This window comes from Mauremys mutica, chromosome 4, assembly GCF_020497125.1.
Source record: "Mauremys mutica isolate MM-2020 ecotype Southern chromosome 4, ASM2049712v1, whole genome shotgun sequence".
Classification (NCBI taxonomy): Eukaryota; Metazoa; Chordata; order Testudines; family Geoemydidae; genus Mauremys; species Mauremys mutica.
Window position 1 is genome coordinate 119676179 of NC_059075.1, and position 13195 is coordinate 119689373.

Consider the following 13195-nt stretch of genomic DNA (forward strand, 5'->3'; position numbering starts at 1 on the left):
CTTATCCATGTGTGGGGGTAGGCACTCAGATGAGCAGTCCCATTGACTTAAATAAGGGTTGTAAAATCAGGCCCAATGACTTGAGACACGTCCTGCTGTGTGACATGTAGATGCCTAATATTGCCTCTGTAGCACAGTGGAAAGATTCTACAGAGGCTCTAGCCCAGAGGTCGGCAACCTTTCAGCAGTGGTGGGCCAAGTCTTCATTCGTTCACTCTGATTTAAGGTTTCGCATGCCAGTAATACATTTTAATGTTCTTAGAAGGTCTCTTTCTATAAGTCTATAATATATAACTAAATTATTGTTGTATGTAAAGTAAATAAGGTTTTTAAAATGTTTAAGAAGCTTCATTTAAAATTAAATAAAATGCAGAGCCCCCCGGACCAGTGGCCAGGACCCAGGCAGTGTGAGTGCCACTGAAAATCAGCTCACGTGCCGCCTTCGGCACCCGTGCCATAGGTTGCCTACCCCTGCTCTAGCATATTGGGAGGTGCTGGACAACTCAAGGACCTCCACATTCGTCACTGCTGCCCCACTGAGGAAGTTGTGGCTTATTAGATTAACTTTGAATACATGAGCAGTCCTTTGGCAGAGAGAGGTCGGATGTGGGATGGGCAGGTTCTGCAGGAAGGAACCAAGGAGCAGACAAGACTAAGGAGACAGCTGAGGCTGGGGTTCACACTGTGCTGTTTTGGAAATGCAGCAAGGTCAAGTGGATAGGCACTTAACTGAGACTCAGAAGACCCAAGTTCTATTTCCAGTTCTGCAATTAATGAGCTATGTGACCCTGGGCCAGACTTGCCCACTCTGTGCTTCAGTTTCCCTTCCCACTCTTTGACCATCTTGTCCATTTAGACTGTTAGTTCTCTAGAACAGGAACTGGCTCTTACTATGTGTATGTACAATGCCTAGTACAATGGGCACCAATCTTGGTTGGAGTCTCTCAATGTTACTGGAATTCACTACTATGTATAAGAGTTAATAAAACCAGGTGCCAGCACGTGACTTTTCGACTCTCCAACAAGGGCATAGCTTTGGTTTGGAGCAGCTGAGTGGGGAGTCTACCAGCTTACACCCTCGTTCAACCTCCCCATCTCCTGCCACTCCCAGGGTCTGAGACTCAGAAGCTATATTGCCGTGCTGAGTCTCCCCCTACCCCTCCTGATACCAGAGACTCAGACGCTCAGCATTACCTTGTTGAGTCCCTCCATGACCACATAAGGGAGGTGTTCATGCAGCATTGCTGGGGAGATGATCACTTCATTAAACGCTTTATTGTCGCCCCAAATTGCAAAGTAAGTGGGATCCTCCTGTTCACAGCAACTGGAATAGAAGTCAGGGATCAAAAGAGAGGGAGAGATGGAGACATGGGACAGCATGTGAGTCAGAGAGCGGGAAGGAGGGAGAATGTGAGAAGGAGACAGTGGGGGCCAGAGACAGAGAACAAGAGAATGGGAGGGGCGCGGTAAAAGAGAAGAGATGTTGAGTTACATATACTGCTGCCACTGCTCCCAATCCTGATGCAAGATCTCCCCTCCTTCTATCTCCTCCCCAGGACAGACACAACTATCACAGGATGGTGCTAAATAACTCCCACTTACAGACAAAGCAAGCTGTGGCTTTCCTGAAGGCTATCCCCTTGGGTCCCTTTCCAAAACTGAAGTGTGCCTCCCCATCCCGGGCATGGCTGCAGCTCCAGCTGTACTTACCAGCACTGCTCGGCAGGGTGATTGTGCACCACATGGATGATGCGGCCAGGTGGATAGAGTGGCGTACTAGCGGACAGGGCAATAGTTAGGTCACTGGGGTGAGTCCAGAGACGGCTACTGGTTACTGAATTCCCTTCAGTCTCTTCTGGGAGCTCTGACTTGGGTATACACTTTGTGGCACCCACGATGATTCGCCACTGTCCAAGAAGAGAGAAAGGAGGAGAATGAGGTGATGCAACGGATCGTGATGTCGAAATACAGAAAGGGACAGTGTGGAGATGAGAAAAAAGAATAGGATAAAAAGCCAGGGGAGAAGGGGGCGCACAGTGTCATATTCCTAGGGTCACTTCACATTAGACTGTTGCTGGGTTTGGTTAAACAGGATACATAACACCTTAAAAGTGTCCCAAAACAACAAAATCGGGCTTGTGCCCTTATTTGCCCTTATTTGCTTAAGAAGAAGACAAAGGGAAGTTAAAAGGTCTCCTTTGCTGAAGGTTTCCTTAGAGGAGCCAGAGACATGGCGTGGAAGTGTTATCAGCCTGCACTGGAGGGCCAGGTATGGTGAATCTTTTACAAAGACATATTTTCTCATACCTATTTATTAGGCATTTGAGTTAAGTAGACATTAGCAACAAAAGAAAGAAAACAAAGTTTTAAAGAATCTGCATGAAAACCACTTCCCCTCTCAGTTTTGCTTCCCTGGTCCTTGTGAAATCATAATCCCAACAGTTTTATATACCCACAGAACACTGCAAGACAAGCAGCATAGACAAAAGCTGAATTTCTAATGTGAAAAACAAGCAGAAAATAAACAACCCAAACAAACAAAAAAACCCTTTCAAGCATGTCACACTACACAACCACACAAAAAGACACAGAGTCCTTTTTCCCCATTTACAGGTCACCTTTAAAATCCTTGATATTAAAACTGCTACTAGTGTTAATAAGGTTTCTGTTATCACTTAGATCAGGAGTGCCCAACCTACGGCCCACCAGAGCATTTCCTAAGGCCCACGGCCTGCTTCAACATAATATACTAACGGCCAATTCATTAGCATTTGTTTACATCATTTTCATTTACACAAGTGTGTAAATAGACAATACTGTACCTAGAAACATGCTATCTAAATACATATGAACTTAAAATATAAATCAATATGGGTGACTTTAAATCTTATTAAAACAGGTTGAATCTGTTTGGCCCACACAAGGTTGTGCTTAGGTTTATGTGGTAATAAGGCTGGACACCACTGCCTTAGAATGCTGGCATTTCCCAGTCTGCTGGAAATGAATCTTTACGACATAGTATACATATAAATCCTCCATCTCCAAAGGGTTAACATAATCTGCTTAACCCAAAACTGCACAATGAAATAGACACCATGGAGCCATAGGTATAAAACTCCACACCCGCTCCATTACTTAGTCCATTACTGGCTATTGCTCACTAAAGGCCAGGAAGAGCTAGAACTGGAGTGTGAGATTCTAAACAGATTCAGCTCAGGACACCACCTATTCGTTCGGTCTGGTGTTTCCATGCAAATAATTGTCAAGGCTTTTCATTCCATGTGGATTTGAATTTTCTTACCTTTGGTTTGTTACTTCTCTGGAGAACATCAAGAAGCTGCCGGCGAAATCCCTCTAGCTGTGAGAGACCAATCCTGGAAGAGAGTGAGAGAGAAAGGGTGTTAGCTACAACTGCACAAGTGACTCCCAAGAAGTAAGCATCACAACAGAGGTACCAAGGAGAGGTGGGACTAACAGAACAGAAGAGCGAGATACCACAATACAAGAGATGGTACAAAGATTTGGGAGATGCCACGATACAGATGACCCAAGAAACAGCACAGAGATGTGAGATTACACAATATAGGTAATGAGGTATAAGAAGCCAGAGATAAATTGATAAGATAGTGTATGGGTATGAGATGTGACAATACAGATAACCAAGGAGATGGATACCGAGGTGTGAGATGGCATGAGGCAGGTAGATAGTACCTAGTGTGACGTCACAACATGAGGAACCAGGAAAATGGTTCAGAGATATGAAAGACTACAAAACAGGTAAGCCAAGGAGATGGTACAGCAGTGTAAGACACAACCATATAGATCATCAGGGAGACAATGGACAAATGAGAGATGTCATCATATAGATTACCAATAATAATAATACTCAGTACTTCAGGGAGCTTTTCCTCCAGAGATCTTAAAGCACTTTACAGAAGTGGGTCAGTATCATTATCCCCATTTCAAAGATGGGGGGGAGACGCACCAAGAATTGATGGTAGAGCTGGGACTAGAACCCAGGTCAACTGGTCCAAAGCCCCAGCCATTAGGCCACACATCTCCAATGAGATGATAAAAAGGTGCGAGATGTCCAACTCCAGGTCACTGGGGAGAGGGTACACAGGCCTGAGATGACAGAGCACATGGAACCAGAGAGGCAGTACACAGGTGCGGGATGACACAATACAGATACCATGAAGATGGCACAGATATATCAGATGTAACAATGAACATAATTGTGAAGTCAGGATATTCACCTTTTTACTCATACGGGCAACTGAGAGAGAGGGGAGGGATATGCCAATACACAGGTGTGTGATACACCAATAAAGGTGTCCAGGTAAAAGATACAGCAATACAGGTAACTAGGAAAAGAGGGACAAGTAAGAAGCACATGAGGACAGGTAAATGAGGAAACTGGAGATAGATATGATCTGGGGGGAGGGGAGTTCAGACTGGAAACAGGTGCATTTGGTATAAAACAAGTGGATACGGAAGTGAGGAATTCAGAGATTTTTCAACTTGCCTGGGGACTAGATCTTTGCCAAGCACGACAGCAGTCACAAACTCTTTTGAGTACTCCATGGCATCCTCACTGGAAGAGAAATAGGATCCAAGAAGAACAAGTAGGATTTCACTGGCAGAGACTGGCACTCCATGGCCAAATTGCTCTTGGCCTCTGAAGGGTCTGATTTCCAAGAGGCTGGATTTGGGGGATTGTGGTGTTGTGCAGGCCACAATTTCTGTTCCTCACGGCATCTGGGGTTTCTACCTTGCTCCACAGGTGCTAGGCTTGAAATCCACTCCCTGTGCCCCAGGCACTATTAGCCCTTGCATACACTTAGGAAAGGAAGTACTCAAATATTATGCCTCAAATTGAATCTCCCGTAATCTTCGGATGGCCAGGACACTTGAGAGAGATAGGAAGGACAGAACACCCCATGCCCTTCTGAGACTGACACTACATGGTGCTTATGGGATTAAGAACATCACTTTCTGCACCACCCCATCCCCGCTGGCCCAAGGTAAGTGAGCCAAGACTCCCAGATCGCTGTTCGTTATGCAGATTTACATCTTCATTGGCCTCTATCTGAATCATGGCCTCAATAGATAGAGGCCAATACTACTAACAGAAGTCAAATGGCAGGGTCCACAGACGTCACTGCAAACCACGTTAGAGTGCAATGAAGATCAGAAATATGATAAGTGGAGGCACCCCCTAGAGCTATTGGATAGTCTGAGGTTTAACAGCACACTCTACCCATGGTTGTGTCAACAACAGCCTTCTGCCAGAGGAAATCTGAATAGATAAGCTACAGAGTTCCCTCAGTGACTATCCTGGGGAGTAATCCCTTGGACAGTCACTGCAGAGGACAGTCTGTCCAACAGATACTGTGGAGACTCCTATCATGGTAACTGTCTTGAAGGATAATGCCCAGAGTGATTGCCATAATGGGAAACCCCACCGCGTGCTACAGAGACACAGGACTATCATCATGGATGAGTCTCTGCAGCTGCTGTAAATACCCCCTGCAATGACAGTCGTGACTGCTCAAGGGACCCCACCCCTCTCTACGTCGGTCAAGATGGGTGATTTTTTTTTTTAACTACTATATGAGTCACCTGCTGTATATCTATCTGCAATGGACAGAGGAGCACTGCGCCCTGAATCACATAATATGCAGTGAAGGATGTGGGAAGGGAAACATTGTCTGGGCTGCCAGCCTCTTGACTGTGGCTTGCGCTTGCTACTGTAAACAGGGTGAAGCTACAGTATTAGCCAGGGGACTCCTGTGCCATGTGACTTCACAGATTTAGTAAGTGTCTGGGGCAGCTGTCCACCTGGCATCAAAATCAAGATCCAAAACCAAGACAGACAGAACCAGGCCTGTTGGAAACAACCAACAGCAGCATCAGCTTCTACAGTAGATTGCCCCCCATGGCTGTAAGTTCTTTAGGGCAGGGACTGTCTCTTGCTATTTTTCAGTACAGGACCAAGTACAATGAGGCCTTGGGGTGCTATCATAGTACAAATAACACACAATAATGATCAGCTGCAACCCCCCAGTCAGGTCTCATCTTCCAACACATACCTCAGCAGCCCCCCTGGGGGAGAATAGGCATAGCACTTCAGCGATGGGTACTGCGGACGCAGCAGGAAGGACAGAATGGCAGCTGTGCCTGCCCCTAGGGAATGGCCCACCACAATCAGCCCATAGTGTTTTGTTCCTCTGCCCTGCAAAACAAAGACCAGCTGAGATACTGGAAGAATTTGGGCACCTTTCTACAATGCTCCCCCGGCTCAGCAAAAGCTGACTCTCCCATGCACTAGTGCTCCAGACCGTCCCTCCTTCCACCAATGGAAATTAATTATGGCCTGGTAGGAAGATACATTCTGGAGTGGTCGTGGAATTCAGATTCCATGCTGCTTCAGTCTAGGATACATAATGACAGTTCCACCAAGCAAATCCCATCCCTGCCCTGGAAGGACCCTTCCTCTGAAGTGAAAGTGGAATTCCCTCAGTCCTAGGAGTCACATCAATAATTTAGCGGGGGCCCAACTATGCCCCATCTGACGGATGGGAGTAGGACACTTTTGTTACTACCTGTGAATCTGTCTCCTCATAGCAGGGAACCCATGAGCCTGGAGACAGAATGCGGGTAACCACATCCACTACCATTCACGGAGGCAACTTGAATAATTTTCAGGACAAGGGGGACTAGTTCCAGAAACCTTTTCAGAGGGAAAACTTAGAGATATGTGTGGCGAGAATAACCACAGATGCATATCTAACAGACTGGGGTGCTCCCAATGGGTTGCACACTTGCCAGGGAAAATGGCCTACTCTGGAAAGAAGGATGAATATAAATTTGCTGGAATTGAGGGTGATCAGGAAGGCCACAGAATGTCTAGTTCCCCTCTTGACCTCATCTAGGTTCAGAGTGACAATTATGCAATAGTAGCTTACATAAATGGCCAGGAGGAATTTCAATCTCTCCTCCAAGAATAGAGACTCTATGCATTTTACACTGGTGAAAAAGTGGAAGCTGCTGGTTTTGGCCACCTAAGTACAAAGCAAACACAACATTCAGGCCAAACAGCTGAGTCAAAAGATTCTGTGCCCATGGAGAATGGGAAATGAATAGACAACCTCCATCAGTTCATCTTCAGGAATGAAGAACTCCACAGATCAATTTGTTTGCCTTGTTGGACTTTTCTTGTTGCAGTCACTGGGAGAGGAAGGCATGGAAAAATCGATGCATTCTCAGTTCAGCAGTCTGGTCCCCTAAAGTGGGCGTTTTTTTCCTTTCTCGCTCCTTGCTCACATAGCCAGAGTACTCCTGAAAACACCAAGATCTGGCCCCATAGTCCTTAGTTTTCCTGGCTCCTAGAAATGTTAGTTTGTTCCCTTGAATTCTATCTCCCACTAAAGGTCCAATCAGATGCCAAAAACTGAGAAATTCAAATGAGTGCTTGGAACTTGGATGGCTGCATCTTCTGGAGTTTAGATATTCTCAATAGCTGGCAGACTTACTCTTGTAATAAAAAAAAATCCACTTCTGAGCTTTACTATTGCATTTGGTGTAAATTCAGAAGTTGGAAGCTCTAGGCCTGGCCTGAATCATAAAGCTTACTAATAAAAAGCTATGTTGGCTTTATCAAAGCTCTGAGTCTCAGTTCTCTGCATGACCAACAGCAGCACTAGGGGCCCCTAGGCTATAAGGAAGGTCTACCATCACATCCTCAGAACTCCACGTTTATCAATTCAGGGATCAAACCTTTTCCTCCAATTAAGATGGGAAATCAAATCTGGTACTAGGACACAAAATGGAACTATTAGAAGCAACCTCTACAATACTGCTGGATTTTTTTATCAGTTTAAAGTAGCATTCTTAAATGGCCAACGCATCTACTAGGAGGGTAAGTGAAACGAATGCTTTTTCCATCAAAGAACCATTTCTTTAGCTTCTTTCTGGTAAAGTTGTCCTTCAGACAGCACTTGACTATTTCACAAAGTTGCTTCCCCAGAGCATGTTAATGGAGACATCTCCTTATCTTCCCCAGGGCCAGATCCTACCGAGTGACACCAAATTACATCTGCTGAAGATTGGACCTATCATATTTAAAACAATCTTACCAAAAGGAAGTCAAATTAAATTGCCTTGATGTGAGATGGATGATCAAGTATTATTTAGACAGGAACAAAAACAAGATTTGTGTGTGCAATGTGCAGGAGAGAATTGAGGTATCAGAGCTTCTAACACCACTATATTCTTGCAAGTCCGGGCAGCAATTATTGAGGTCTATGGAACAGCAGGAAAATTTCCCTCTCATGAGTAAGAGCTCACTTAATAAGGCCAATTTCCACTTTCTGGGGTGAAAGAAATAGAGCATATTAAGAAATCATCAGAGTAGTGACCTGTGCATCCCTCCATCCATTTACCACACATTACAAGGTGGACATCTCACTGGGGTATTTGGTTATCATGTCCTGCAGTCTGCCATCCTTCCTTGATCCCTCTTTTCCTTCTTCCTCTCCTTTTTGGTTTCTAGATTGCTTGCTAAATCCCAATAGTCCGTCTTCAGATCAAGGCCTTCTTTGGAAACGAGAACAGGGCAATCTTCTCATAGCAGGGAATCTGACAGTCCAGAGAAACCCTCCCTTAGCTAAAAGTTAATCATTCTGTCAGTGTGGTATAATTTACATTCACTTTGGAGGGCAGCATTCTGCAGTTGTGGTATGGTCTTCTTCATGGTACAGGAAGATCAGCTCATGCAAAAAGTATACATCTGAGCTGTCCAGATGAATGCTAGTGGGCACTGCTTCCCAGTAGTCTCTCTCTAAACTAATGGATTCCACGGGCAAGAGATTTTAGTATTATTGATATGTTTCTCTGCTCAGTGTCTCTATAGGATGACTTCCTGTTTTTAGCCTTGCCTCAAGAATTAGCTCTGGAGCTACGCAGGACTGGTGTGGAGAACCCGCCAAAACAGGGAGCATGGAGGAAACAAGGACATTGGAGTAACAGGTAACAAGTTGTTGCTCTGATGGCTAGGATCACCAGGAATCAGAAGAAAGCTTTGAGTGCCTGGGACCAATTCTACTACAGCTGTTTCAGGGAAGTGTGGATGGAGGGACAATACCAGTGGCACAGGAGAATCCTATCTCCTAAACACTCTGCATGGGGCACAAGAAAGCAAGGACTCACCAAGTCACGTCCAAAGGCTTGAGAAAGCACCATTTCCTGCTCCAATTTCTTCTTGATGTACTCAGCAGACAACACCATTCCCTGAGGGCAGACACCAAGGAGCATAGACCAAAATGTGATCATTAGCATATCAGCACAGTCTCAACACACAGAGGCCAGCAAATTTCCGAAAGGAGCTAGTGAGCTTTCCAGCTAAGGCTCTGGACTGCACCCAAAGGGTGATGGGGGAAAGTACTGACTCACTCTTTCATTTCATTTGGAGAGGAATTAACTGTGGTATCAGCAGGTATGTCTCTAGTTAGCAGGGTTGTGGACTGCTATAGAGTAGCAGGAGTAGTAAATATTTATATTATGGTAGCACCAGTAGCGTAACTGGGGGGGAGCAGGGCAGTGGCCGCTCTACACTGAGCACAAGTGGCGTCTTGTCAATTTCTTGGCGCCTTTTTTTTTTTTTTTTTACTCACCCAGAGGGAACAGGGGGAGCGATCAAAAAAAAAAAGAAAAGACGCCACCTGCTGCGGCGCTTTTACTCACCCAGCAGCGCTCCGAGTCTTCGGCAGCATTTCGGCGGCGGGTCCTTCAGTGCCGCCAAAGACACCCAGAGCGAGTGAAGGGCCTGCCGCCAAAGGCCCGGAGCGCCGCCAGGTGAGTAAAAGCGCCACAGTGGGTGGCGCCTTTTTCTTTTTATTGCTCTCCCTGTTCCCTCCACCTGGCTACTCCACTTGAAAGCAACCAGAAGATCCAGTCAGGACTAGGGCCCACTGTCATTCTGAAGTATGAACCCAACATATCTTTGAAAGCTTTCTGACACTTGGAACATTAGGCCATCTATCTTTGGTATTTATGTCACACAGGAAGTCTCTGGCAGAGCAGCGAATTGAACCCAGATCTCCTGAATGCTAGCATCTTAACCATGTTCCTCTCTAATTTCAATCTGTAAATAAAAATGTTAACTATTCTAACAAGTTAACAGGAAAATAATGAGAACATCAAGGTTCTTGTTATGCTTACTAGCAACAGAGAGTGAGAAAATTGTCTAGAAGCCGAGCTGGGAAAAGGAATGGGGCCACTGGTGAATGGTGTTGAAGGGGAAGAGCAGAACACTTATGAGTCTGTGAACCTACAAATGAGACATCTGTGATGCTAATATCATCATCAAAAAGTAGCTATCAGGATCATTTAAGTCCCTGTTCCAGGCCTTCTGACAGCTCTTCAACTTCAACCTCGTTCAAAAACAGTCCCTGTTCATCTTTAACTTCAATGGGAATGTCTGAAAATCAGGTCACTTATTTAGATAACTAACATGGATTTTAGGCTCCTATTTTTTAAAATCCTGACCTGAATCCATGATGATATGTTACTACTGGGTTGAATTAGTCAGCCTTATAGATATATTCTTGATACTGATAGTCTAATGCACACAGTCATTTTAATGTTATGGAACCACAGTCATAGCTTCATCATTGTCGTTTAGTTTTCCTGTTAAACTGGGATATCACTCTGTAAGGTATGAAGAAATAAAACATGAGGCCTAATTTAAAAACTGGCACATCACTGGTAGAGGGCAGAGAGAAGAATTTGGGGAGTTACAAGAAAATACTTTGTACTGTTCTGTGGTTCTAAGGAGTTAAAAATGACTCCTTTTTGAAACTGGGTAGTCTAATATTACTTTGTGTCAAGTATCAGAGGGGTAGCCGTGTTAGTCTAGATCTGTAAAAGCAGCAGAGAGTCCTGTGGCACCTTATAGACTAACAGACGTATTGGAGCATGAGCTTTCATGAGTGAAAACCCACTTCGTCTGTTAGTCTATAAGGTGCCACAGGACTCTTTCCTGCTAATATTACTTTGGATCCCTCTTGCTCGGGGGTGGGCAAACTACGGCCCGCAGGCCACATCCAGCCCACGGGACCGTTCTGCCTGGCCCCTGAGCTCCAGCCCCAGGAGGCTCACCCCTGGCCCCTCCCCTGCTGTCCCTCCTGCCCCGCAGCCTCAGCTCGGTCCGCCGCCGGCACAATGCTCTGGGCAGTGGGGCTGTGAGCTCCTGGGGCAGTGCAGCTGCAGAGCCCAGCCTGATCCGGTGCTCTGTGCTGCGTGGTGGCAGCAGCAGCAGCATGGCCCGGCTCCAGCCACCGGTGCTCCAGGCAGCACGGAAAGGGGGCAGGGAGCAGGGGGGGTTGGATAGAGGCAGGGGAGTTTGGGGTAGTGGTCGGGGGTGTGGATGGTGGTCGGGGGGGGAAACAGGGGGTTGAATGGGGGCGGGGTCCTGGGGGCAGTCAGGAAGGGGGGGGCAGCAGGGGGCAGTCAGGGGCAGGGGTTCCGGAGGCCATCAGGGGACAGGGAGAAGGGGTGGCTGGATGGGGCAGGGGTCCTAGGGGGGCCATCAGGAATGAGAGGAGGGGTTGGATGGGGCGGCGGGGGTTCGGGGGCAGTCAGGGGACAGGGAGCAGGTGTGTGTGGATGGAGCAGGGGTCCCAGAGGGGCCGTCAGGGAACGGGGGGGAGGGGCTGGATGGGGCAGGAGTCCCGAGGGGGGGCAGATAGCCAAAAACCCCTCCCCTAACCGGCCCTCCATATGATTTACGAAACCTGATGTGGCCCTCAGGCCAAAAAGTTTGCCCACCCCTGCTCTAGCTCAAAACCCCTTCACATTTTCCACATAGGTAAATCTTGCTGAAAACCCATACATAGGCTCTACTGGAGGAAGGCAGGTTGTAATTAATTGTTATTAGGAACTGTTGTATCTAGCTGATATAATTAAAAGAGCATGAGATTTGTCATGGCCATAACTTTTAAGGCTTTTTGTTACAAGTCATGGTCCCTGTCACCCAGGCTAGCTTGCTACTTTCTTCTTTAGCAATTTGGCTCGAGATATGTTCATTGCACTGGACCATTAAAGAATAACCTGAGTTTTAAGAAGACAAGATGGGTGACGTAATATCTTTTATTTGACCAACTTCTGTCGGTGAGAGAGACAAACTTTCGAGCCACAAGGAGCTTTCCTATGGCTTCAAAGCTTGTCTCTATCACCAACAGAAGTTGGTCTAATAAAAGGTGTTACCTCACCATCTTGTCTTTCTAATATCCTGGGACCAACATGACAACAACTAGATTGAGTTTTAAGGGCATTTTGCTCAATATAATGTAACCCTATGACTTTTTTAAAATTACATTTCCCATAGATTTGTGATTTTACACTACTTTTTCAATGATAACCAGCCAACCTTGAATATAGATATAGTCAAGGCCTCAGCAATAGCTCAGGTCATTCTTAACTAATGTAACTATGACAACAGATGTGATTCAACCACTCCCTTCCTATTGTAGTTGTAATGAATCGGTGGTAAGGTCAGCACAAACCTGTCAAGAGTTTGCAATTGTAGATCACATGAAAAACTGTACATGAAACAGAACAGTGAACTGGCTCAGCAAATGGAGGTGGGTTATTCCTGTTACTTGTGTATGTGTGAAAAAGTAATCAACACAAGAAAACAAAACAACTTATGGTGAGTCCCAACACTGCCATATACTCTTGTCCAAGATACATGTGAGTATGAGTGAAGCACTTCATTTATTTTCACTTTAACTTTTGATTTTTATACAATATATTACAAATGTATCAAGAGACATACAAAATATTATCCTTTTTAGTCTTTCTTGGGAGCCAATAGCATTTAATTATCTAGTAATTCATATTAATAATAGTCAGGACCTCCAACAGAAATTCTGAGCCCCAGGCCAGGGCCTTCCCTGAGGGGGTGAGGCCTGGGGCGGAAGTGACAAATCCGTTACTTCCAGGGCTGCCTGTGCTGGCCAATCACACCGGCTTGCGTGCTTAGGAGCCCTGCGGCCCACCTGAGTGATTAAAAAGGGCCTGAGGCTCCCGGACGCCACCACCGCTACTGTGGCAGCAGCTGGGGGCCCCTGGGCCCTTTTAAATTGCCTGGGCCCCTGGGCAATTGCTGCCTTTGCCCCCCCCCCCCGCCCCC

The 13195-nt window shown here is 46.0% G+C and overlaps 1 protein-coding gene across 2 annotated transcripts in view; it reads right to left on the bottom strand.

Moving 5' to 3' along the window:
* The window catches only part of DAGLA (diacylglycerol lipase alpha), a 96192-nt gene that overhangs the window by 6654 nt on the left and 76343 nt on the right, over positions 1-13195 (bottom strand). For both annotated transcript variants that reach the window (XM_045016216.1, XM_045016215.1), the window contains 6 exons: positions 9211-9291; positions 6093-6235; positions 4526-4594; positions 3302-3374; positions 1711-1907; positions 1195-1324 (listed from right to left, as the gene is read on the bottom strand). In XM_045016216.1, coding sequence (XP_044872151.1) covers positions 1195-1324; positions 1711-1907; positions 3302-3374; positions 4526-4594; positions 6093-6235; positions 9211-9291 — 693 coding nt within the window. The remainder of the gene's footprint in view (positions 1-1194; positions 1325-1710; positions 1908-3301; positions 3375-4525; positions 4595-6092; positions 6236-9210; positions 9292-13195) is intronic.